This window comes from Corylus avellana, chromosome ca1 (assembly GCF_901000735.1).
Source record: "Corylus avellana chromosome ca1, CavTom2PMs-1.0".
Classification (NCBI taxonomy): domain Eukaryota; kingdom Viridiplantae; phylum Streptophyta; class Magnoliopsida; order Fagales; family Betulaceae; genus Corylus; species Corylus avellana.
This window is the reverse complement of record NC_081541.1, coordinates 37,131,092-37,158,787: the sequence shown is the minus strand read 5'-3', so window position 1 is coordinate 37,158,787 and position 27,696 is coordinate 37,131,092. Positions and strand designations below refer to the sequence as shown.

The 27,696-nt window shown below is 34.6% G+C and overlaps 2 protein-coding genes, 1 long non-coding RNA gene and 1 pseudogene across 3 annotated transcripts; 1 reads left to right on the top strand and 3 right to left on the bottom strand.

The window, feature by feature from the left end:
- Positions 1-1,427: 1,427 nt before the first annotated feature.
- Positions 1,428-10,961, top strand: LOC132191847 (protein SUPPRESSOR OF K(+) TRANSPORT GROWTH DEFECT 1-like; annotated as a pseudogene).
- A 1,032-nt stretch (positions 10,962-11,993) lies between these two features.
- On the bottom strand, positions 11,994-13,325 carry LOC132175215 (uncharacterized). The gene is made up of 3 exons (XR_009439402.1): positions 13,203-13,325; positions 12,287-12,401; positions 11,994-12,164 (listed from the first exon to the last, which is right to left on the bottom strand). It is a non-coding gene; the product is annotated as an uncharacterized LOC132175215 (long non-coding RNA).
- Positions 13,326-14,188: 863 nt separating this feature from the next.
- On the bottom strand, positions 14,189-23,114 carry LOC132167064 (ankyrin repeat-containing protein NPR4-like; the record flags this gene model as incomplete). Its single annotated transcript, XM_059577958.1, is given in 4 exon segments — positions 14,189-14,924; positions 18,728-19,155; positions 19,326-19,376; positions 22,932-23,114. Coding segments are annotated over 4 exon segments (1,227 nt in total). The 3' UTR covers positions 14,189-14,312.
- Positions 23,115-24,585: 1,471 nt separating this feature from the next.
- Positions 24,586-27,539, bottom strand: LOC132167840 (uncharacterized). Its single transcript, XM_059578873.1, has 3 exons — positions 27,073-27,539; positions 25,183-25,665; positions 24,586-25,083 (listed from the first exon to the last, which is right to left on the bottom strand). Exons 1-3 carry the CDS (start codon positions 27,200-27,202, stop codon positions 24,926-24,928), a joined length of 771 nt encoding a protein of 256 aa, XP_059434856.1. The 5' UTR covers positions 27,203-27,539; the 3' UTR covers positions 24,586-24,925.
- Between the last annotated feature and the right edge of the window lie 157 nt (positions 27,540-27,696).

Here is a 27,696-nt window from a genome sequence, read left to right as displayed (position 1 = left end):
ATATTTTGGATTGTGTATTACCATGGCAATCAAATCTTTAGCCAAAGTCATGTAACCTTTGCCATAGAAACTTCTGTCTGCCTACCCCTGTCAAATGTAGAATAGTATTTAGGTAATAAATCATGATAAATTACTCATTTTCACTTTTAATTGTCGGTTCTAAGTGGTGGTGTGTGTAATGTAGGTTATGGATATTATTTTTAAAGATACAGATAAAACTTGGCTTGTAAAATTATTTTTTTCATCAAATTACAAACTGATAAGATTGTATTGAAGTTACAAATACTTTTATTACCTCCTCCTTTCATGCTTCTATGTTGCTTAAAATTGACTGAATCTTGATTGCTGATTGACTAAGATTAAATAGAAAGTTGCACTCTTCTACTCCATGAGGAGGTATATAGCTATTTGAACAGGACCCTTTTTAAGTAATGTATTTTTCTTGTATTCTTGCTTTTGAATAATGTTATTTTGGAGTTTTTTCTTTTCTGGTTCAAGTGTGTAGTGTTTGCATATGAATATATATATATGTGCTCCTTTTTTTTTTTTTTTTTTTTTTTTTCAATAGCGGCGACCCTTAGGTTGCCGCTATTGAGTTTCTATTTTTTAATTCATTAGCGGCAACTCCTAAGTTGCCGCTAATTACAGACAAATAGCAGCAACTTTCAGTTGCCGCTAATGATAGAGGAATATTGACCTTTTCCATTTTTTTTTTTAATTTTCTTACTATAGTCGCCGGTAATACTGGATAAATAGCGGCAACTACGGGTTGCCGCTAATGATAGAGCAATAGCGGCAACTCCAAGTTGCCGCTATTGACTTTTTTTATTTTAATTTTTTTAATTTTCTTATATCATTAGCGGCGAGTTTATGTCGCCGCTAATGACATACAAATAGCGGCAACTTTAAGGTTGCCGCTAATGATATACAATAGCGGCAACCTTAGAACCATTTTGAACCATTTTTTCCGGCAAAAAAAAATGTATTAGCGGCAACTCTAAGTCGCCGCTAATGACATACAAATAGCGGCAACGTTGAAAGTCGCCGGTATTTAGCTTCACCGTCCACTTACTACCAACCACCAAATAGCGGCCGCGAGTCGCCGGTATTTGTGAATAGAGGCAAGTTTTTCCTCATTAGCGGCAACTTGGAGTCGCCGCTAATGACCATAATTTTTGTAGTGTTGGTTTCGTTTGTTAATATCTTTAAGCGAATATTTTTTGGTTTTTTATTTTGAAAAAATATTCTAATTCCGATATTAAGATCAGAGAAATTTTCAGTTATTTGTTAATATTTAATTTTAATTTCTTAAAAATTAAAATAATAATAATAATAATAATAAAAAAGCCTTGACAAACAAACAAGCCTCTAGAGCTTAAAGTCTGGCTGTGAAATAGACCACAATTGCACCCATTGGTTAAAAATTTCATGTAAAAGGGCAGAGCACAAGAGAGAGAGAGAGGATGAGGAAGAACAAGCTTTTCTTGGCACCTACCAACTCTTTCCCCCGATCGATCACGAGCCATAAAAGCTCGAATTTAAGGTCTGTAAAGAGAATTTCTTTTCATTTATCTTCAAGTCCGAGCTTACAAATTAAGGCTTTTAGGATATCACTATCATTAGTAGCAACATATTCTTAGATTCGGATTTTTAATTTCTGTATAAATTGAGGCAGATTTAAGGGTTTAATTGTTTAAATGGCCTACCACTAATCTCACAAGAAGAAGAAATAAATGAAGCAATAGATTTTTGAGTATTGGGATATTTAGTCTTTGGTTGATTTGAACCATTTTGATTTTATTCTCGTTTTTCAGGTTTCATTGTATTGTGCAAGTATAAAGAAAAATCTGAGGTGTATTTGGCTGGTGCTCGTTTGCTTGAATTTGAAGTTAAAAGGGTGTGATTGCATTTGAAACTTCATCAGTCGTAGAAGGTTAAGAAGAACATTTGAGAATTGGGTTTTTGAATTCTGATTGAATAGAATAAATTTTGGGGCTTTGATTGCATAGAAATATTACAACTAAAAAAAATAAATGGCTGAAATGCCAAGCTTAGCGTTGGATTTCGGTTTCTAGAAGGAAGGAATGGTGTCTTGAAAGTTCTGTTTTGGGGATTTCATTTCTATGCATTTGTTGTAAGCAAAAGATGTATAGCAATTTTAAGGAGCATGCGATAGAGTATGTGAAGCAAGCAGTTCAAGAAGATGACGATGGAAACTATAGTAAGGCATTTCCCCTCTATATGAATGCATTAGAGTACTTCAGGACCCATTTGATGTATGAGAAGAATCCGAAGATTAAGGAAGCGATTACTCAGAAAGTTATGGAATATTTGAGGAGGGCAGAGGAGATAAGGGCCATTCTTGATTGTGGAGGAAATGGGCCTAATGGTGATGTAGCAGCTGCTACGCAACCAAAGACAAAGTTGAAGGGTGGAGAAGGGAAAGAAGGGAACGATCCGGAGCTAGCAAAGCTCTGGGCTGGCCTTGATTCTGCGATAATTAGGGAGAAACCGAATGTGAAGTGGAGTGACGTGGCTGGTCTTGAGAGTGCCAAACAGGCATTGCAAGAGGCTGTCATACTGCCTGTTAAGTTTCCCCAGTTTTTTACTGGTTAGTTCCTTAATCATTGTGTTTTAAGTTTTGGCTTATCTGCTTTCGTTTGCTGGTTGAACCATTCTTCAATTCTTCAGCTATGCTTTCAATGTTAATGAGAGTGGTTGGGTTTGTAGTAAAACTTGATCCTTATGAAAACATGCCACTTGTGATATAAATGCAAGTCGATCAATTAACCAAGAATGTGTGCTGAAATTTCTGACTTTCAGTTTCTAGTAATTCTTGTTTATTTAAAGCTTCTATGTAAACTGTACGCATAAATTATACAATTGCTCTCTCCCTATCTCCCTCTTAGGTATAACAGTGCAAGAAAACTCTGATATTTTATATTCTTTCAGTTGAATCCATTAAAAGATTGGCATCCTTCTAAGTTCTGGATTCTCTTTTCCTAGAAACAAAAAAAAAAAAAAAAAAAAAAAAGGAACCAAACCAGCAAAAGGAGGGTTTGTGTATAGTAGTAACAGTAAGGCATTACAATTCTTTGTGCTGTGGGAGAGATTTTAAATACCTGTCATTGCTCCGAGTATTGGCCTTATCCTGATCTGGAAAGAAGTCATTGCTCTGAGTATTGGCTTTATCCTGATCTGGAAAGAAGCAGCCAAGTCAGAGCTGGTTGAAAAGGACCATTTTAAGAGTTATATTTGCCATTGCTTCATTGATTGTTTGATTATCCAATCAGTCTATCTTCCAGTTGTGCAGATACATTTAAGAAAATAACAAGAATTATTATAAGTTTTAAGACCCATTCGAGAAAAACTATTTGCATATCAAGTTTCCCCGGAATTCACACTTATAAATAAGGCACAGGGGTGTAGCGGTCACTGCTTTTTTCTACCTGTCTGCTTGAAAGTGAAATTTATGTCAATGGAATGGAAGGTGGGATGTGAACTCTCTAGCATTAGGATTCAAAAAGACGTCATTTTTCATGATTGAATCTAAAAGAGTGATGAATGAGCTAGCAATCTACTTACATGCTAATTTCTGTATTATTTCCTTCTGTAATCACTAATGTAAAGATTGTGTCATGTATGATACTTTTTGCTGTTAAAAATTGCATTTGATCTGATCTAGCAAAGAGAGGGGAGAAAACTCATTTGGAATCTTGTTCAGGGAAGAGACGACCATGAAGGGCTTTTCTACTATTTGGTCCACCTGGAACAGGGAAGTCCTATTTAGCAAAGGCCGTTGCAACAGAAGCAGACTCAACTTTCTTCAGGTACTATTTTTACCAATACATAGCAAGTAGTTGGACTAAAGTAGTAGATAGAAGAACTAGTCTTTTAGAGGAAAGTATATTTGAAATAGGTTGACCTCCTTGTGCATCTCATATTACAATCCCTTTCTTCTCGGCCCAGTGAGATGTTTCCAAATGCCATTAATTGACGTCTATATGATCATCTAGGTTAATTCTTCTTTTTTGTTTTCTGAGTTTTGCTGCATAATTTCTAATTTTCTTTATCTAAGGATCACTTGATCTTTCATGCCTGGTTTTTGATAATATTTCACAATTTCATTTTTGGATAGTTTAAATTAAGCAATGCACTGAGATGTAATTGACTAATATTGGGAAGAACAGTACTTGTAAATTTACCTGGTTTTTTGGCCCACTGACAACTAATAATTCACAATGACTGTCCAAGATAGTAGTAGGATCCCCAACGGTTAATTGGAATCATTTAGACATCCAAGAAATGGTATCCTTGCATTATGTTAGATTGCATATGGGTATACCAACCAATTGCTTTAAATGGTGTAATCATTGTCGTTTCTTTTATGATAATAAAATGAGACCACCCAAACGATCGTGAAAATCATTAGGAAAAGCTTGATATTCTCATCCAAATGGAAGGACACAATGTCTTTGTTTTTTCTTATTTGGGAAATTTTAGCTCTGGATAGTAAATCTTGATGGTTTAAAACTGATGCTGCAGTTATAGGTTTATTCTCGATGTATAGTTAGCATAAGACACTACTACCCTTGTGAACCACATTCTGTGATCATTTGAAAATGTGGTACACTTTCATTCAAAATAGTCTTTTATTTTTTATTTTTTTTGGAATTGCAATTACTTATAAAAAAAATACACAAAGTTTTGCGATACAAAGATTTCCTTTGTTCCTTCTCTTGTTTATACTTTTGAAAGATGATATTTTTAGTAGTTTTAAACTATTAAAGGAAATTTATGGAGATTGGAGAGTTTGTCTCTTCTCCTCTGCTTCTTTCTGCAATTGGCATGGCATTGTATTCATATTGCTTCATTGCTCTATTGCCCAAGATTTGTGATCTTCCTCCTATTCTTTAATTGGTGGTCAATGGGGCATAGCTTTGAAGGTTATTGATTTGTTTTTTTGTTGGAAAAGTTTGTTCCTTAGGCATAGTAATGGACCAGTATGACATGCTACTGTAACAGTGTTGTACTTCTAACATACTGTAATGGACTGAAATGGATGGAAAAGGAACAAGATGAATGATGAATTGATGGAAATGGAAACTGTTTATAGAAAACTAAGCATTTCGAGGATGCTTATACCTCCAAAGTTCACAATGAACATTCTACAAATTCCTTGATACCTTTACAATTATATAAGGAGACTTATATAGACTCAGCTCTAACTACTAGGCCTAGTTGGGTTTTTTGGGTTGGGTCTTCTTGAGTTTTGTCTTTGGGTTTTAAGTTGGGCTACCTATGTATACTTTCTTATGTACTTAGTGTATTTAGAGGTGCATTGCGCTTTTTTTGATATATACAATATTACTTACAAAAAAAAAAAAAAAAAAAACTACTAGGCCTAACTAACAACTAATCTAGTAATAGAAATGGGCTATAATATCTATCTATTTTAGACCCATTACATTACCCACTCCTTTAAAACACCTAGCCCACATGGTGTGCAATTGAAAAGGATCTACCCAAATCTCGACCGTTGAGCTGACAACCCAGCTATCCCATGACTTGAAAGTCCACGTTTTCTAAAACTAAATTCACTCTGATCAAGACTGATGTTACACATGCTGAGTGTATGCTTTGCCAATTCCAAATGTAAACAAAGCCAAGAAAAAATTTATTACACAGCCAGCATTATCTTCAACTACATAGGACACACCTAGCACACTGCAGCTTCCAAAGGCCCACAAATTTTGTCACCACTAAACACACCTGTCATCAATACATTACACTGCCAGCCGACCTTTTTCTTTTCAAAGCCACCAGCCCATCGATCATCGTATGGTTAAGCAGAAGTCTGACTACACACTACTCTGTATTCGCACTATTCAGCTTCCCAAGCACGCGCGCCAACTCATGTGAACCCATTACCCAAGTCTGACTCTCCTCCTCTCTGCCATGTTTTCTAAGTCTACTCACGGTTTGAGTCAGACTTCCACACACGCAGCCTTGCACCTTTCTTCCTTCTTTCTTTTCTTCCAATGCCATCCATGCTTAGAGATAAAAAAAATAAACAAAAGAAAAATAAAATAAAATAAAATTTTTAGATCAGGGAGCTGCTTCGCCACAGAATTAGAGTCGCTGACAATGAGCCAACCCACCACTTCCTTTATTTTCCACCTTGTCTTAAAGACCCACCATTCATATTTCCAAAATATATTCCTCCTTAGCTCCAATTTTTGGTCCAACATTTCATCAAACACGTTCTCTTCATCTTGATAACCCAACTCTATCTTGAAAATTCTTTAAAGATTTGGTGTTAAAGATGCACAATTCCTTCGAGAAGTTGGTACTACAAATTGAATTTGGAGTTAACACGCCAATTACCTTCACTACGATAGATTCTGAGATGCTCAACACCATTTTGCTTGATTGATGAATTTCATTGAACGAACGGTGCGTATCTTCAACCGGATCTATTTCTTGAATCATCTTGTTTTCTTCTTCTTCTTTTTCATCAAACACGTTCTCTTCATCTTGATAAAGCCCAACTCTATCTTGAAAATTCTTCAAAGATTTGGTGTTAAAGATGCATAATTCTTTCGAGAAGTTGGTACTACAAATTGAATTTGGAGTTAACACACCAATTACCTTCACTACAATAGATTCTGAGATGCGCAGCACCGTTTTGCTTCATTGATGAATTTCATTGAACGAACGGTGCGTATTTCTTGAATCATCTTGTTTTCTTCTTCATCTTCTTGGTTTGTTTGGTCACACTCCTCTGCTCCTTTCTTGAATTCTTCTTGGGTCTCTACCTTCTTAGGAACTGGATGTATCTTCTCAAACTCCATGGATTCAATATTCATAGGGATTAACTCGGAATCTTCGATCCTTTCTTTCTCATTCAAAGGCAAATTTATTTTTTTGGCTCTTTTCTGAAAAAATTTCTGCAATCTATCTTGACTTTCTTGAGAAATTTCAGCAACCTATCTTGACTTTCTTGAAAAATTTTCTGCAAGCTATCTTGATTACCTCCCTTTTGTTTGAACGTAGCAGTCAGCTCCTGTATGCTTTTCAACAATGCACTATATTTATCATTCTGACTTCTCTGTATCTCTTCACGGGGAACCATATCAGCCCACATCTGTTTGAGTTTATTCCTGTATTGATATATGTCTGCATCTTGCGCCATGTTGGATCTGGTTTTTCTGAATCAAAAAACGAGAGGTGCTAGTACCACTTGTAACAGTGTTGCACTTTGAACACACTATAATGAACTGAAATGGATGGAAAAGGAAGATGAATTGATGGAAATGGAAACTGTTTATAGAAAACTAAGCATTTCGAGGATGCTTAAACCTCCGATGCTTAAACCTCCAAAGTTCACAATAAACATTCTGCAAATTCTTTGATACCTTTACAATTATCTAAGGAGTCTGATATAGACTCAGCTCTAACTACTTGGGCCTAACTACTAGGCCTAACTAACAACTAATCTAGTAATAGAAATGGGCTATAATATCTATCTATTTTAGATCCATTACAGCTACTCTATCTATAATGAGGGCTATTTGGAATGAAGAGACGAGTAGATTTTTAATAGTGATGAGTATTCTATCTACTTCAAAAAAAAAAAAAAAAAAAAAAAATTGGTGTTGTGTGTTCTACAGTCAGCTTAAATCTTTATTTTTCAGATCATTGTATAAGTGGAAGTCAAGAAGATGGTAGTCAAATTACATCATCGGGCCATGACTTAGCAAATTCATCAGATTGAATTTTAAGAACATTAATAAAGGCTTGGTGTCCAATAATTGAGATGTGAGAAAAAGTTTTGAAATTTGGATTGATTATGTTCTTGCTGATATTTAAGATTATTTGAGTTTCAGTAAGCATGGACATCCTTGAGTTTTTAATATTTTATATTTGTCATGTGCTTATATATATATATATATATATATAATTCGATGTTAGGCAGTTGACTGCTTGATATGCTTTTCATTGCAATTGCCGCATTATTAAATTAAGCTGCTTGAACTAATATGGACTCTGCATTTGGATTTTCAAGTCCATTTATATACGTCCCATTCTGCTTCCACTGATTCAACTTTCTAGTTTAGGTGTACATTTATTACATTCTCATGTACAGATTGCCCATGGATGTAGATGTATTTGCTTTTAATGTCTTTATATGGATGGAATGCCAACATTGACAAGTGCTAGATGCTGTCCATACCCAGTATTTCTTCATCAGACCTTGTTTCAAAATGGATGGATGAAAGTGAAAAGCTAGTCTCGAATCTTTTCCAAATGGCTCGTGATAGTGCTCCTTCCATAATCTTCATTGACGAAATTGATTCCTTATGTGGTCAACGGGGTGAAGGCAATGAGAGTGAAGCATCTCGACGTATCAAAACAGAATTGCTTGTACAGGTGCAGGTATTTTGAACTCACAGGAAGTGGATGATAATGCTCTTGAAGCTTCACTTTTACATAGTATCATTGACATGCTTAGACCTGGGTTTAGTAATTTATGCAATATGGAAAGTGATCCAATTATTGTTTTAGTACGCCTAGCTTTATTCGTATTTGTATTTCTAATGGAAGGAAGGACCTTGAATAGGCGTGCAGAGCTTTTTGGAGTTAAAATTGCTTGGCCTCTCCTTACGTCTGTGAACAAAACTATGGTCTTCATAAAATTACAGTAAAATAAACTGGAGTTATGCATTTTTTTTTTCTCATTCTATTTTATAATTTTTTTTCAATGGTTTTATGATATAGTAGCTACAAGCTGGTGATCATGTATATATATAATGACAACATAGGCCTATATAGACAATTATTTCTGGCAATAAAACAAATTATACTGTAAATTTATTGTGGCAATAAATGCTTTTATGAAGGTGATAATGATAGTGAGTGTGTAGGTCTTTTAGTTTAAAGAATCAAGCTAGTTTTATGTAAGGTGTTAACTTAGAGGACTGCTAGGGAGTTAAATAAATGAACCCAAAAAAATTTTCAAACTGATGTGGCAGACCCTGAGTGGCAGACAAGGGAGAGAGAATTACATTTTTTAATTTAAAAACTCTTGCCACATCAGTTTGATAAATTTTTTGGATTCATTTGTTTGGCTCCCTAGCACTAGCCGTTAATTTATCACATGCTTATAAACTTCCACACTGATCATGGAGTTTAGGATACTTTGTGAGTTTGGTTTTCAGCAATATAAGTTTTGGATGTTCAAATAAGTAGAATTTCAAACACGTCAAACTTCAAAGAAATAACTTAGTCATTACACATTTGTAATGACTAGTGATCAAACTCCTACCTTTCCTTGTATTTCGTTGTGCATCATCTCAAGTCCAACAACTCCTTCCTCTTGTTCCCTATTACTGTTATCTTTTAACCTCATTAGTTCTTAATTTTTATTTATACTTTTCATAATTCTATTTCTATCTCTTGTGCCTGCAATGAGAATTTTTTGGTAAACATTGATGGACTCCTTCCATGAATCCACTTGTAATCTTGAAATGATCAGTTTCCTCAATTTATTTCAGGGTATAGGTGTCATGATGATGAGAAAGTTTTGGTTCTTGCAGCCACAAATACACCTTATGCTTTGGATCAGGTGAGAAAAGTCTCATCTGTCAGACCTTGTGGGTTATGGCTTTTATGATATTGATTGCTCTATGGTTGAGAGCATTGAGGCTAATGCAAACTAAACGCAGGCCATCCAGCGTCGTTTTGATAAGTGAATATATATCCCTCTTCCAGATTTGAAAGCAAGGCAGCACATGTTTAAGGTATTATGGTTTTCGTAATGCACTGCATTTGGAGAATCAGAGCAGTACGGTTATAGACTCATTGTGACTGATGCATTTGTAGCTTATAATTTGTTTATTATCCTCACAGGGATTTTGATTTGAGCAAGTGCATCTTGGGGACACTCCTCATAACTTAACTGAAAGTGATTTTGAGCATTTGGCCTACAAAACAGAAGGGTTTTCAGGTTCAGATATATCAGTTTGTGTAAGTATCAGTTTTATATTAGGTGGCAGCATGTCTCTGTGATTTTATGGCTGAAAACTGGCAGCTACTGCCTACTCTCTTTTGATAGGTTAAGGATGTACTATTTGAACCTGTTCGTAAAACCAGTGATGCTAAATTCTTCACAAATACCTCTAATGGCATGTGGATCCCTTGTGAACCTACTCAACCGGGAGCTGTTTAGATTACCTTGCCGGAACTTGATGCCCAAGGCCTAGCTTCAAAGGTAAGGATTCAGAAAGATTTTGGGCACTCCATGGTTTTCATTGGATACTACATACAGTTCAAGTCAAGAAATTATTCTAAAAACTGAGCACTATAATCATGTTGGTGCAGAGTAGCAGTATATAGGATTCTGGAAGATGTAGATTGTTCCTTTTACTTTTGCAGTTAGAAATTTTCTAGAAAATAGGTTTGAAGTAAAAAAGAAAAAAGGGCATGCCACCTGATATATTCCTCATTCAATAGCGTTGATGCTTTTTTTTTTTTTTCCGCTGATTTTCTCTTTAACTAAAATAGGCTTCTTTAGAGGAAAATTAATTTGAGGTTGCACTTTCTAGCTTCATTCATCAATTTCTTTAATGGCCTGAATGTAACTGTTTCTGGGATTAATTGATGAATTAACAGATCCAGCCACCACCAATCACAAGAACAGATTTTGATAAAGTGCTTGCTAGACAGAAGCCAACTGTAAGTAAAGCAGACCTTGAGGTGCATGAGAGATTCACTAAGGAGTTTGGGGAGGAAGGCTGATTGCTTTAATCAGTTGAAAAAAGGACTGATTAACTATCGGTACAGGTAATGTATGTCATATAGATATCCTTATAGATTATAAATAGGAAATTCAGTAAGGTTAAGAGAACAACGTCCGCTATACTTCAAATGTTAATAATCTCATCCATTTTCCTTTTCCATTTTGGGTATCCATCACCTTCTAGTTAGCCACTAAATAGAGTAATGAAAAAGCTAATATTTCTCCATGTTGTGAGAGAAATAATGAACTTTCACATGGATTATAGAACTGTTCATTGTTAAATTTAGATAACCAATCTTCCAAGGAATCCAATGGCAGAATGATTCCTATTGACAAATTAGAGAGAATTGAGACGGGAAAAGGGGTCAGTCTGCTGCCCTTCTACTGCAAGCAGTTGACTGCTCCCTTAGATTTGTTGTGGATGGTGTTCAAGAGTTTGTGTTTAATGCGATTTAAAGTTTCCCTTTTGTTTTCGGTTCAACATGTTAAGATAAATAGACAAAAGCAAAAGTTGTAGAATGATATGCAAATAGAAGTGATATACAATAATGAATGATGGTGTAGTACTGCATCAAAGTTAGGACATGAGGCCTCCATATTTAATGAGGCAATCTGACACAAAATTAGCTTCTCTATAGCAGAACTTGATTTGGATGCTATGGATGTAATCTGCATGTGGGAGCAGTGTGCTGGTTAGTTGGGTTTGTTGGGAGTGAAAAAGCTTTATTTGAAGAAACAAATGAATGAAAACATAGAAAGTGATGTGATTTTAAAGACACATCACATTTGGAAGGACTCGAGGAAGATTTTATAACATTACTCGTTGGTTGCCCTTAACTCGGAATCCGAATAATAATGGTTGTTACGGGCATACATGCAAATGCAGTTATTTGCAATATCCGCAGCTGCATCTACAAATTGCAGTTATATCCGCATCTTCATCATATTTTTACTAACTGGTTATTGCGGTTTTTAAATGCGGTCATTATCCGCCATTCAGATATTAGATAATGGACTTTTTGGGCCTATTTTAGTCTTTTTTACCTTCTTTAGGTCTCTATTAGGGCATATTTTAAATGATTTTGAAAATAATTGAGACCGAATTTTTAGTGTTTTGGGCATATTTTAATTTTTTTTAAGCTTTAATGTATTGAAATTTTTTTCCCACTATAAAATGCATGTCAGCAGACTATAAAACGTACAGCATCAAACAATGAACGATTTGATGCCCATTCTCAAGCACTGATGCCCTGGGAGAAGAATCTTCTTCAGGTTCTTCAGGGACCGGTGATGGGGGGTTAGCAGGAATGTGAATGACCCTCATCTTGAACTCTTCCACGACCTTACCATCCTCTTTGTTAAACTACAAAAAAAAAAATAATAATAAACACAATACACCAAGTCTGAGTCCATGGAAGAAAAACAACCCAAAACACCACAACAGCCAAAAAAAGAAGAAGCCCAAGAGCAGCAAAACCATCAGACCATTTCTGGGGTTATGTCTTTCGTAGTCGCACCATCCGGGGCAACCACACTTTGAAGAAGAATTTTTTCCTTGCACTGCAAATCAGGGGTACCTCTTTAGGAGGTTGCATTGTAACTGCCAGAATACATGTCAAGAAAGCACTAATCAAGAACAGATAGATATAGACAACGTACAAAGTGAAATGATAGAACTATGTGAACCAAACAACAAGCATTTCAAATCTAAAATTTGACCATTTTTTTTTTTGTTCCCTGTAAATAGATACACTCACATTAGCAGGAAACTACCTATAAAATTTAGGCAAAATATTAGATGAAGAATAATATCAACAACTAAATGGGGAATGAAAATGACTATCACCTAGCGTCATCTTCTTGAACTGCTTGCTTCACATACGCTATCGAATGCTTCCTTAAAATTGGTATACATCTTTTGCTTACCATTTATTTTTTTAGTTGTAATATTTATATGCAATCAAGGCCCCAACATTTATTCTATTCAATCAGAATTCAAAAACCCAATTCAAATGTTCTGCTTAACCTTCTAAGACTGATGAAGCTTCAAATGTAATCACACCCATTTAACTTCAAATTCAATCAAACGAGCAACAGCCCAATACACCTCAGATTTTTCTTTATACTTGCACAATACAATGAAACCAGAAAAACGAGAATAAAATCAACCAAAGACTAAATATCCCAATACTCAAAAATCTATTGCTTCATTTATTTCTTCTTGTTGTGAGATTAGTGGTAGGCCATTTAAACAATTAAACACTTAAATCTGCTTCAATTTATACAGAAACGAAAAATCTGAATCTAAGAATTTGTTGCTACTAATGATAGTGATATCCTAAAAGCCTTAATTTGTAAGCTCGGACTCGAAGATAAATGAAAAGAAATTCTCTTTACAGACCTTAAATTCGAGCTTTTAGGCCTCGTGATCGATCGGGGGAAAGAGTTGGTAGGTGCCAAGAAAAGCTTGTTCTTCCTCATCCTCTCTCTCTCTTGTGCTCTGCCTTTTTACATGAAATTTCTAACCAATGGGTGCAATTGTGGTCTATTCCCACTCTCCCCTTAAAAATAAAATAAAAACAAAAGAATGAAGCAGGGTCTAGGAGATATGTACTAACAAGTGGGGTTGAAGATTTGGACAAAAAAAAAAAAGTGGGGTTGAAGAGTGAAAATAAATACTTGTTCAGACAATAAACTCATATAGCAATTTAAAAAAAAAAAATGCTTTTAGTTAATCACATATGACATATCTAAAAAAAAAAAAAAACAAACTGACAGAAGAAACTCATGATCATCTAGTGCATAAGTTAATTAGTGTGGAAGTACTACAAGCAATACTCCAAATTAAGTATTTTAATTAATTAATTAATTTTTGAGACGTTACACACATTCATAGCTAGATATAAGTGATGAATTTTGTCATTGTTAATAAGAATTATCAGCGAGGACTACATGAGTCGTCACTAATGTGGATTGTCTACGAGATAGCCGTCATACTTATTAACGATGACTTAAAGACCTTTAGCGACGACTTTTAGTGGTTTAGTATACATTTAGCCGACATATGAAAGGTCAAATTTTGGAAATATGTTGTTCATTTCCTTATTTATTATTATTATTTTTTTTGTGATAATGAATATTAATGTATGAATGATTTATAGAGGAGAACACCCAACAAACTTGGAACCCAAGGTCACTTCTTTTGGTTTTAAAGGTAATCTACTAGGGTGGATCAAAATGTATTTTATCCTTTATCAAAGTAACAAAAGAAATTATAAAATAAAAATAAATAAATAAAAAAGAGTAAAAATTTACAACAGATAATGGATCAATGACTTATTTGTGGAACTAAAAATATGGATAAAACCAGAAAGATTACAAATTGATTAAGCAACATAAGGTAGCTGAAAATTTACCAATCATCTGTCCAATAATAAATAAATAAAAATGTCTGTTTTGGCTGGTATGCTAAATATTAATGGAATACAAAACAACATACTAGCACAATGAATTAGTAAAACCAACGTTTCATTTTCCTATCAAAGATGCTCGATCCATAAGTTGATCTGACCATGCCTATCAAAGGGGGGAGCTGCATCAATACAAACAAGGTGACTGGAACACTAGCCAAAAAAATGATCGGATTGACAAACCATGTTTGTCCACGTAACATAAGCAAAAGAGCGGCGCAGAAGGCTACCATCATAAATGCTATAGAAAAGATAAGAGTGAAAAGTCCGATAATCATCTTTGTTGGCAAGACTTTGAGGAAATCTTCTTCTTCATAACTCGATGTTAGGATCGCTAGGAACATCAATATTGAAGTTGCTGAGGAAAAGAGCGATAGGGAATCAGATATTATGAAGAGCTTAAACAATTTTTCATTTCGGAACATTGGCAAGCCTGTGGCTTGGTCGTTGCCACCTGGAATGGTAAAGGCCGCAGCAAACATAATGGTGACAATGAGAGCGCCTACAACTGTACAAGAACTTGCTGTATCCTTCATTTGTTGCTCTCCTGCTTTCCTCATGTCCTTGTGGTTGCGGGTAAACAATTCTCGAGGAGTCAAACGATCATTGTTTAAAGCTTCCTTAAGCTGGGGATTAACAATACTCTCCACCTCCTGCATTTGTTAATCAAAGTATTAGAAGGAAAAAGGCTACCAAAAGATATATACATCGTATATCAGTCAAAGAGTGATGTTTCCTCACTCCAAAAACAATTTTATTTGATGAAGATCCGTTCATCCACTTAAATGCAACAATTCCAATTACTATTTTGAACCTGGCCTCAACCATTCCAAAAAAAATATCATAATCAAAAGCTTCAAAATTTTCTGCTTTCCAAACGGTCAAAGAAATAAATCTCACTTTTTTAATCCTAACCAAAGCACAGATACACAAAGGAACATTTTTGACTCCTTTATTCAAGTACATCAAAGTTTCATGCAGCGTTAATAACCCAATCTGCCCTTAAAAAACTTAATTTTAAGTTTTTTTTTTTCATATAATTTGTCAATCACAAACCTTAACCCAATGTTCCATCCTTTGAACTTAAACAATTTGTTCAGGACGGTTCATTTTGTAAGTTTTTTTAAACTTGAACAAAATTTAATTACATGATGCATGTAGCTTGCTTGCTTGCTAGATGTAATTTATCTATGTATACATACATATACGTACCTATTTGTATAAGTGTATATTGGACATTTAAATATGTGCTAAGGATTTTAATGTTATATAATAAACAAAAAAGAAAAAAAAAATTCATATATTCAGATTTTATAAAAGAAATGAAACAAAATACACGTACAATTAATTATGTAAAATTAACTATTATACAAAGATTCATACATGTTGTATAGATTTAAAATCTGAAAATTTGAGTGAAAATAGAATATATATGATCAATCATAGAAGGGATCGATCAAAGTGGTTGTGGGTCATAAAACCAATAAGGGTAGTTTATTATGTCAACACACGCATGACACATATAACTCCAAGGTAGTTTAATTGACACTTTTGTCCCAAGCTTTCAAAAAATGACAACTAAATCATAAATAAAATTATGAACACATTTGAAGGTATTTAAAATGAGGTACTCCTAATTAGAAAAAATAAAAAATAAAAAATTAAATTAAATAAAATTGAGGCACTCCTCTAATTAGGGTTGTAAACTGCACTATATGGGCTAATAATACTTTTATTCATCATTTACATTTGCACTTTGCGGATAACGAATTTTAGCACCCGCATCCGCATCCACACTTTGCCAAATCCGCCCATAACCACACAGCAATGGGCCCTTTTTTTGTACTAAACGCTTATGACATCCACAATAAATTTTAGGCTATTTTGAGTGTTTTTTTTTTTTATTTAAAAAAAAAAAAAAACTATGAACTCAATTTATATGGGGGTTGTTGATCAACTTGATGTTGATGATGTTATGTTACGGTTCTCTCTCTGGGGACTGGATGAAACTATAACACCTATAAGAGCATTCCCAATGGAGGAGCCATATTTTTATGTAAAATAGCTTCTAAAAACTCACTTTTATCTAATTTAGCTAAGCCATTTTTAAATGTCTCTACATCCGATTAGCTATATTTCTATCTATTCTATTAAAATATTATTAAAAGTAAAAAAAGTTTTGGGAAAAAGAGAAAATGTGAGAGGAAAAATAGGAAAAAATTTTGAGAAAAAGAGAACATGCAGAGAAAAAGTATGAAAAGATTTGAGAAAAAGAGAAAACATGTGAGAAAAACAATGAAAAATAAAATAGCTCCCTTGAAAAGTGTTGCTACATTTAGCTTTTTTTTTAGCTCTTCTAATTAAATATCTATTTTACATTTTCTTTTGGCTAATCCAATGGAGAGGTTTTTTAAACATTTAAAGAGCCATTTTAGGTAAAAGTAACATTTGGCTCTTCCATTGAGAATGCTCTAAGCCTCTATGTTGTACACATGGAGTTTTAATTTGTGAATAAAACCCACTAATTTCCCTATTAATTTTCCCTAAATGATGTTTTAATTTAATAAAACCAAACAATTTTTTTAATAATGTATGGGTATGCAGAGGGGATAATCCGCCTCTGCCTACCCAGATTCCGCTATCTACCCACATATGTGCAGATAGCAAATAGAGTATCCACTCACTTGGAATTAGGTGCTCAAAATCTGCCAACAACCCATACAAACGGGGGGACAGTGAATGTAGAGTGGTTTTTTTGCCCATTTGAAAGACCCCTGCTTCTAATTGCAACGAAAAAGTAAAACTTTTCCACCTAAGTGCATTATAAAGGACTGGATCCCCTCTAGTCCAAACGGACCGGAGAGGGTCCTTCTCCCAGATCCGGATCCTCTCCAGTGCAACTAGATTGGAGAGGTCTCCAATTAAAGGCTAAGATGGCCCTAGGAGAAATCTTAGGGCTATAATTGTGTCACGTGTCCCACGCATTGAAAAATAATAAAGTATGATTTAATGTTTTTAAAATAAATAAATGATAAAATAATATATTTTTTCTTTTGATTTTTGATATGGCCATTGGGTGACCGGACCACCCCAATGGCCACCGTTTGTCCTTGATGCTGCAACTGGCGGGATCCTTGATGCTGCAGCCGGCGGTCTCTCCCTCCATAGTCAGCATTCATCAATCTAACTGATCATTCAAACAGCAGGGAATAGAGATCTGATCACCCAACAGAAAACAATCAAATCAAACAAACATGGCTCTCAAGAACACCCCACCACTATCGCCTCTTCTCAACGCTCAGTCCCCAGTCTCTTCCTCTCACTCGCCACCCTTCTCTTCACCCTTTCCCTGATCCTCTTATTCCTCTTCTCCAACCCCAACACCCAAATCACTCCCCAAACTACCGTTCAACAGCCCTACAATGTTGGTGGTAGTGGTTGAAGAATCCGGTGATGGGGATTTGCCGAACTAACACTTCTGACAGCTTGTGAAACCAAAATCACTGCTTGAGGTGGGTGGCTTGCTGGGTTTGCCAAAAGAACGGGTTTCGTGGGGACTGAATTTTCGTTTGGGATTTGAATGGTAGTGACTGCCGATTGGATGGGGGTGATTGGGATGGCTACTAGGTTTTCTAAAAGGGTTGAATTTTCTGATTGGGTTTCTTGTTCGGTTTGGATATTAGGTTGATTTGTTTTGATTGGGGATGGTGGAACAATTGGATATTTGTTTTGATTGGTTGCTTTGTTCTTGAACTCGATCCCGCCGATTTGCAATCTAGTAAAGAGGTCCTTGATGAAAAACACCAAGTCTTCTTTGGAAGAGCAAGGACCTGGGTGAGAGAGAACGATGTCGTTTGACTGGTGGAGGACCCTAGATCGGAGCAGCAAGTCAAGGTCGTTGGGAGGAGAGGAGGTTGGTGATGAGGGAGAGAAGGGTTTGTGGTGAAGAGGAGGGGTATGGTGGTGGCGGCGGGATTTGTTTGGGCTGGAGCTCAAGTGGTGGTGGCGGTGAATACATGTGAGAGAAGGAGGAAGGGGGGAGGGGTTTGCTCAGGCCAAACAGTAGCCCTTGGGTGGTCCGGCCACCCCAGGGCCATATAAAAAAACCCAAAAAATATATATTATTATACTTTTTATTTTTTTACAAACAGTAAATAATATTTTATTATTTTTTTAATAGTGGGACACGTGGCAACGTGATGGCCCTTGGATTTTTCCTAGGGCCATCTTTGCCATTAACCGGAGACCTCTCCAGTCCAACAGGACCGGGGAGGATTAGGATCCCTATGAAAAAGAGAAGAAAACTACCTTGTATCAGAAATGGGCTAAATGCAATTGGCGTTAAAAATAAAAATTTTGACATAACTCTCCTTTCTCCCTTCTAAATTTCTATAATTTGGAACATTATAGGTAGTAGTGCTAGTATACCGAAGAAATATAAAGCGAGAGAAATTACCTTAAACCATTGTAGCTCTCGTTGCATCTGCAATGCTGCACCTGGGATGCGATTAAGCTGGGTAGAAGGTTCTAACATTCCTGCCATATGTAATATATTGTTGTTGAAGCAATCTTGAGAGTATACCTTCGGGAGCTTCACATGAAGCCCGTATATAAGACTAAAGATTTTAGTTTGGCGATATAGGACTGCACTCGGAAATATGGTTCTGCCTTTGTCATCTTTGCACCACAAGAGATCTGGATTTGTTCCCACTATTTCATAAACAAACTCAAAATTCCCTTCCTTGATAGCACGTAAGACAGCTGTATCAACGCAACCAGTCTTCCTTGTTTCATCATTTGACATTTTTATCTCATACCACATGTACCACATAAGTTGACGGCGCTGGCAATTGGCCAACGCCATTTCATATAAATCCTTGATTCCTTCGCAAATTAATTGGCCAAATAATTCCAAGTAAATGAAAAGTCATATAATAAAGAAATTCAGCTATATATAGCGGAAAAAAAAAACAAACAAAACAAAACAAAAAGCATAATAAAGAAATTCATAAAATTCATAGTAAAATGAGATTAATTGAGTGGATGCAGTATACCGAAAACTAGGTTCAGGAGAGATGACACTAGTTGGCACATTTCAGCTTGTACTGCAAAGTAAAAAGAACACTTAATTATCAGCATTATAAAATTATTGCTAGAAATAGAATAAAGAATTTACAAATAAAATAAACTATATGTACGTAATTAATAAGCAACTCAGTAGATTCAGCTAAATCTACAATCAACATTATAATCTACAATATGATTGGCTTCCTTCTCTAGACAAGAAAAGCGCGCACCACCAATTCCCTATCATTTATTAGTAAATTTTGTTAGTTCTAATCAGTAGTGGTCAAATTTTTAGCCTCAAATTTGTTATCAGACACAAACCCAAAGACTTTTAGTTACACGGCCAGAGATATGATGGCGTATCAGATGGATTTAGAGTGCACTTTTGGGGCAGATTTGAGTTTTGAAACTGAACTGAATTATGTTTTTTAATGAATATGAATAAACAAAGGAAGGAAGAAAAGCAACAAAAGAACAGCCAACCAACCCTCCACAGAAACAAAAGAAGCACAGCGCCTTAGAGTACTACAAAGAGACAATCAAGGCAAACAAAAAACAAAAAACAACAAACAAACAAAGAAAACTCCATGCAGAGAGAACAAAACATATTAAAGCACTAACTCACTCCAAAAATACTATCCGAAATTCCCCAAATAGCACATAACCACTTATAGAAAGTAGAAAATCCAAAGCCAGACAAAGAAGTGACTCTGAGCCAATAGTTCATCCCAACAAGAAAAAGGGTAAGGCAAATTATACTTAGCAAAGAGAAATCACGAAACCGTTGCAGACAGAGGATAGGAGAGAAGAAGATGATCAATGCTCTTATTGGCCTTAGAACATAAAGGGAAACTGAGATCCAGTGAAAGGCCAAAATAATTAATCCTGTGATGGGTATTGAGCCTTTTTCTTACTACCAACCAACGAACCATAGCATGGTAGGAATCCAACTAGAGAACTAAATTGTTTTTATACCAAGAAAAGAGGAATCCCTTTTTCCTTTGCTTTTTTTCTTTCTTCTTTCTTCTTTCTTCTTTATCCCTCTTATTTTCTCAGGACTCCCTTTTTCTCACGCCTAACTCCCTTTCTTCTTTCTCCCTTTTATTTTCTCACCTCCCCTCCAGAACGCCTTCGTAGCTAGGGACGTTGGGTTCTATTTTTATTTTCCCGATGTGGTTTATTTCTTTCATTCTTCTTGTAAAATTTTCTGCAAGTGAAGGTTTTTGTTTCAATTGATTCAAATGCTGGGGAAGGATTTCAAGAGGACCCAAAAGATGCTACGAAAAAGGTGAGGAAACTCTTTGGGTTTCTTAGCTTGCTTATTGTTAGTATCTTTGTTGGCTCAATTCGGTTCCAAAATGTAGAGGCTACTGTTCACGGCTCAAACACTAATATACAATGCTCATAATCAAATCTCCACTGTTCATAATGTAGATTCATGTGTCATGAACGTCCCTGTAAACTTTCAGCTCAATCGGACAACAAACACCCATTAATCGAAGCTGTTGATCAAGGATTTGACGGAATTTCCAGATTGCTGATTTTCACCCTCTGCAGTCCATGTCCGAACAGGCCCTTCCCCTGTCTAGACAACAGTTCTAGAAACTTTGTTTCTGCTCCGCAAGGCTCTGTCCAGACAGCCTATTAGCTTGTTCGGACATCCCGTACCTATTATGCCCAAAAACGTGTTTTTAGTAGGCCCAGGTCTAGGGTTTAATGTAAGGAGAGTACTAAGGATAGAAATGAAATAGACCCACGTGGTCCAAAATGTTATGAGTGTTCTGGCTATGGTCATGTACGAAAGGATTGTGTTAACCTCAAAGCTTTAAATATTACCTTGAGTGACACTGATGAGGAAGAAACTCTTAATTATGTGGCATTTGTTGCATCCTATGATTCTGATGATTCTTATCAATCAGATGTTCAGTCTGCCTCTAATAATGTATCAAATAGGGTTAATGATCTTCAAAACTCCTTTAACAATTTAATGGAAAAGTTTTCTATGCTTAGAAATACTAACTTGAAAATTGTTAAGGATGTTAAGAATCTTGAGCTTAAAATGGATAATTTGTTGAAATCTTTGAATGATTCACATGCTGTTTGATATACTCTCAAATCTGAAAATCATGTGTTAATTGCTAAAAATAAATCCCTTCAAAATGATCTGATTGCATCTAGAAATCACTTGAGTAAATTCGGTAGTGAAAAGCTTGGTAAAATGTTGCATATTCAAAAGCATTTTAGTGACAGATTTGGCTTAGGATTTGATAAAACTGCTTCTTTCTCTTCTAACCGTGCTTCTACTTCAAACACTGTTTTTGTTAAACCAATGAAAGTAAAAGAATTTTCAAGTGAAGAAAAGCAAGTAGTTGCTCCGACTCCTCAAGGTAAGAAAGGTAAGAAAATCTACATTGAGCCTCATGCATCTTACCCTACACCTAGAGTCGTGCATCCTCCTAGGAAATTACCTTCTCAAAGGTTTGTCCCTACATGTCATCACGGTGGAAAAGTGGGCCACATTCGACCTCATTGTTTTAATTTGAAACCTCATGTGCATATAAATGAAAATTCTTATTTTAGAAAAGAAAGTGAGGGTTTGGTCATAATGATGAGAGAAGTGTTATCTAGGCTAGGTAAGTTTGAGCAAAGTCATAAGTTTAGACCTAAGATTTTTCAAGTTTGGGTTAGGAAGGATGATACCATTCACCCCTTGAGGGGGAGTGGTGATGATCTCACCTTATGTTAGGTAAGTCATTTTGCCTATGCTTTATCCCTTGTGCATATTTAAGTTTAAATTGAAGTTTTGTTTCACTTTATTTGTAAGGTATGTTAGATAACTAGATGAGGTTTTGACTAGTCGTATTTTTTTCAAAAAGTATTCTTGTGACGTTTTTACTAGTGGTGACGTGTGAACAAGGGGCACGTAACTATCCCCTTGTTCACCACTAGTATCCTTAATTTTTTAAAGGATAGTGACGTTTTTACTGGTGGTGATGTGTGGACAAGGGGCACGTCGCTATCCCCTTTTCTAGTCTTAATAATTACTATCATTTTGAAGTAGTCACTAGACCACATCACTAATCGGCGATATGGTAACGTTTTTTTAGGTATGCTATAGTGTAATAAAAATTTCATTTTTAGCCCATAAAAGTTTAAGGGGCAAGATGCCACATCATTAATTCTCATGTTTTTTTGCCCAAAAACGTCACTAAAGCCACGTCATTAATCCCATTCATTTTTGTAGTGTGAGGATTCTTAGGTTCTATAGATTCACTAAATTCTACATATTTGCAAATATTTAGATTTGGTTCTTCAATTTCAGCACTTAATTAAACAACAATGACCGGATGCATGTTAGTGATTTTTTATTTTATGTTTAAATGTTAATCTTTTCCCAAATTCTTTCAATATTTTGTAGAGGAGCAAAGAAATTTTTGGCCTGATGTTGCCAGCATAAAAAATAAAAGTCGTTACTGGATTACTGTCTGTTGTTTTATTATTTTATCACAACGGAAAAAATGAAGTTGCCAAAATTACGATTCTCATTTTAACCACCCAAACATAAGGGAGAGAAATTTTGGGCAAAAACATACCGGATCCTTGGCGCCTTTCTACTTCTTCAATCTTCTTCGAACGAAACATATCCTCCCAGTCAATGCGTATACCTTTCAGCAAAAAGGATGAATGAAGTAAGAATTTGATTGTAGCATTAATTAGTAAATCTCGCATGAGCAATTTTCTTTAAAGTAATTTTAAATAAAAAATATACTTTTTTTGGATAACTTATATAATATATATTTTATATTTGGCCCTATATATCCTACCCTGTATATGTATGTTGTACGTGCAGTGTTCGAAAGGTAACACAAATGCGAGAAAGACATCGTTTTACGAAATAAATTCAGGTTTCGTGAATTTCTTATTGACAAGATACGCAATTAATGCGTATATATATATATATATGAACTACATGCAATTCATGCTCTTGCCCGCTTCATCTTTTTGTTTTTCTTTTATCTTATTCAGTGATTACTATTTTGATGCAAAGAATCAGATATAATATTTCAAGAATATTTTGGGAATAAGATCGATCATGCATAATATTTGAAGATATTTATTTGTGAATTTAATTTGTTTTGTCTCTGAGTTAATTTAGAGATATTTTTGGATTTTTATTTCTTTATATTTCTCCAAGTATTTTCGAACTTAGCCTATATAAATAATGGCAGGTCTATATTCTTTTGAAATTAAGTTTTGATGTATTAACTAAATTTCAGGTTTTCAGAGTTATTTTTTTGTTTACTTATTTTGAGAATTAAGATGTTTTTCTTCCATATTTATTATTTTCTTTTTTCCTGAATTCTATTTTCAATCTTCAATTCATATATGAATCTTAGTTTCAGCTGTTATCATACGTTGTCAAAACAATTTTAGTTCTATCCGGCATCATGTATGTGTTTAATGTACTCTTATATTGATGAGATAAAGAAATTAACAAGAAACCACTCTTTATATAGATTAGTTTGATCTTATAGTTTTTTTTTTCTTCTTCTCAAATTTGATGTATAAAACAAGTCGATTATTTCAGTTTTAGATTTGTGCAAAGTTGTGCCCATATGTATACAAAATATATATAGCATTACTGATCATGTGAAAAGCAGATTTTTTAGTTTGTTTATAATTTCAAGTATATCTTAAAACATCCTGATTAATTGCCCCAACAATAACCGGTAATAATAGTTTATATAATTTGTTTTTCTATTTAACATCTCACTTATATATGTAGAAGTTTTAATCTTCACATCAAGTCGATAATTAAAAAGTTAAGAGTACTAATAGTAATAATTTAATCATGTTTTATGCGTGTAGTACTGTTAAAATTGGCGATCACATCCTTTTATATTTAATAGCATATGAAATTGTCAAAAAAAAAAACAAAAAACAAATAGCATATGAAATTATAAGAATGTTTTAATTAATTTTACAGTATGAAGTTAATATTAGTTTTGGGGAATTTTTAACCGGTGTCTCAATTCCTCAAACCGGTACCTCTTTACCCTTCATCCTGTGCAGTACTGGTAATAATGGGTATTCGTTTTTTTTTTTTCTTTGCTTAAACCAAAAAAAAAAAAAAAAAAAAATAGAATGTGTTAAATTACAAGTTATCTTAAAATTTTAAGTTGATAGTAAAATATGAATTTAATCACTTAATCATTACTTTAACACTCCCCACGTGTGGGTTTAAACTTCCTTTTAATTATAGGTCAGATTCAACACGTGGAATATTTAATTTAGATGGGGTGATTTAAATTACCAGTTATCCTAAAAGCTTAAGCTGATAGGAATAGATAAATTTAATTACATAATCATTACTTTAATAAAAAGTGTGATAGAGATTTTGTTTGGGTGTAAAACCTTTTACAGGAAACATTTTGTTCAATTTTGGATATTTGGGGAAACATCTGTACATTTGGATGGTGTTATATGTAACGTACGTAATCCTAATTATAGAATTAAATTAATATATATTCTATGTGTGCATGCATAATACCAGAGCAATTTAATGAAAAGAAACAAGAGAGTGATACTAACAGTATTTGTAGATCCATCGTTTCCAAAACACAAGCTGATTTTCACTTGGGAATGCGTTAGGTGTAGAAGCCAAGGCATACAAAGGGGAGACATTCTCTTTGTCTGGAGCAAGAGCCAAATGTCGATCATTGTCGAGTAAATCCAAAGCAATAGCTGTTGTGTTGTAATAGCGTAAGTACAAAAAACATTAATAAAAAGAAAATCATAAATAACGGTCATCAATGGATAGTTAAAGGAGAAGTTGTTAATTACCTAACGTCCGGGTATATATAGCCTTCGTACAAAGTGTAGCACCATTGATGCCTTTTAGATCTTCCCGCGGAGTGCGAGAATAGAGATAGTAAGCCAATTCTTTATAACCACCTTCAACAGCGAGAACAACCAGAAGACGTCCATCCACGTTTCCAATGCTGGCCAAGCGCTTGTAATTCTTTGTATACATGCACACTGCCATCCGGTAGTTACCAGCAAAAGCTGTCTCAGCTAGAGCTGTCCAACCATCATTATCTTGTATTTCCAAGCTTTCTTCCGACATTTTATATACCAGCTTCTCCACTATATCATCATGTCCCGAAGCAACAGCAATGTGAAGAGCTGTCTTGCCCTGAGCTGTGATCTTCTCATTCAATGCGTTGGGATGCTGCTCAAGGAACTTCCTTATATCGTACCAATCTCCACGTTGCACATCCTTAACAAATTCTTTATATTGATCAAAATGTCCATTGTTGTCCCTCCCTGCCAAGTTTCTCTTTGTTGTCATTGAACGAAATGAAAGGAAAGGATGATCTTTCTGTTGATTTTAAATTTCAGAATTAACTAAAAATATACATTATATATAGAGACCATCACAATTTGTACCAACGTACCTACGTATGTACAAGATGAAGAAATTCATAATACTATGAATATTAAATGCGGAAATAATCTAATGAAAAATAAATAAATAGCAGAATTTAAATAAAAGAGAAACAAAGATTTTACGTGGTTCAGTCAACGACCTACGACTACAGATAAAACCCAAATGGCTACATTATGTTCTTATTGCTTAATTTCTTTCACAATACATCATACTCCTATTTATAGGAGAATTGAGGTAGATAAGTTTGGTAATCAAATCAAAGGAATTTGATTACCATGAAATCTAATTACAATAAAATCAATCGGATTTGATTTATCATCAAATCTGATTATAGAAGATTACAATCAATTACAATGAAATCAAATCTCCTAATATTCTCTATTACAAGAAGCATGCCACGTCAAGACAAGCATCTGCCAATCTAGAACGTCGTCTTTATAACATGCTCAAACTTGGATGGCAGCATCTAATTGTAGAAGTAATATATAAAAGGAACCATCGTTAAATTTTAATAGCTTCTTTAGTGATATATGCTATCCCTCCTTATTCTTCAAACTTGGATGGCAGCATCTAAAAAAGACTAAGTTTTTCTCTAATAGCATAGATAAAGTTTGAATAAATTTTATTAAAAAGTTATGTGCATCTTACATACTATTAAAAAAATAAATACATGTCATTTTTATAGATTGGGTTAAAAGAAGATTTTTCATTCAACTCAGTTTGAAAGAAAACCATATCCTTATTTACAATTAGAAATATTATTTGACAAAATTTTCTACATCGTTACCTAAAGTTTGAATCGATTGTACATGAGGACTAACCTTCAAATTTATTATTAGCAATTGTGCTTACCAGCCACTGTTTAGAAAGAAGGTATTATAGCTGGTTGCCCCAAGCAACTCAGCAGTCAACTCCACAAAATCTCTTTAATTAAACGATGATAACCCGATTTAACAAAATATCTCCTCTCTTATTTTTTTCAGTACTGCACGGAGCCGTACGAAGCCTTGTGAATAATCTGTGATGGGGAAAACTTTCTTATGGGCAATGATTTTGGGGAGCGTTTCCACAATTATAATTTCCTCCAGCTTTTTCTTGAATTGTGAAAAAAAAAAAAAAAAAAAAAAAAATCTTAGGAGCTATAACAACTACAATTTTACTGCTAGCTTTTTACATTTTTATTAATTAGTTGTTGTCGTACATACAGATTTTAATCTTATTGTCCGATTAAAATGTTTAGGCACATGCATTGTTCAGAGAGAGAAAGAGAGGTGGAGAGACACCTGTGTTAATATTGTTGGGCATCTTACGCTCTTCTACCAAAGTATTCCGAGCAATATTTGTAGAATTAATCTCCTCAATCTCAATAACTGTGTCCAGCCCGGACGAATTTTGAATAACCTGTGAAGCCATAAAATTCTTGTTGCTCTAATCCTTTTAAACAGCTTCATCATCTTTTTGCTTATGAGGTTCAGTGGTGAATTCAACATTGTTCCAAAGATCTTGAGCCATCGAATAGGATATTACCCGATCACTTTAATCCAGATAATTATCTTTCTCAAGAACTGTTAAGGCAGCCTCTTTCCACGTTTAATCTGTCATTATATCCAAATGCTGTTAGGAGCATGCAGGTAAAATAGAACAGAAGGAATATCAGTTATGGTAATAGATAGTAGGAATTCCTTCATGGACTTCTCTAAACTACTTTTAGACTATTAATTTACCTTTAATTATCTTGTACCTCATAGTTTTTTTTTCCTAATGAAATAAAAAGCATATAACCAAAGTCCATGATTACAAGAGACGTCCTTAGAGGTATAAGGGAAAACAAAAACCAAAAACGTCAATGTCTACATTAGAAAACCTAAGAAACGAGGAAAAATAAATCACATTTGGCTACATGTAAG

Excerpts from the sequence above, each read along its gene's own strand:
- LOC132167840 (XM_059578873.1), bottom strand. The coding sequence starts at position 27,202 with ATGGCTTCACAGGTTATTCAAAATTCGTCCGGGCTGGACACAGTTATT. Across the intron at positions 25,666-27,072 it reads GCCCAACAATATTAACACAG|GGAGGGACAACAATGGACAT; the intron begins GTGTCTCTCCAC and ends GAAACTTGGCAG. Across the intron at positions 25,084-25,182 it reads TATATATACCCGGACGTTAG|CTATTGCTTTGGATTTACTC; the intron begins GTAATTAACAAC and ends ACAACACAACAG.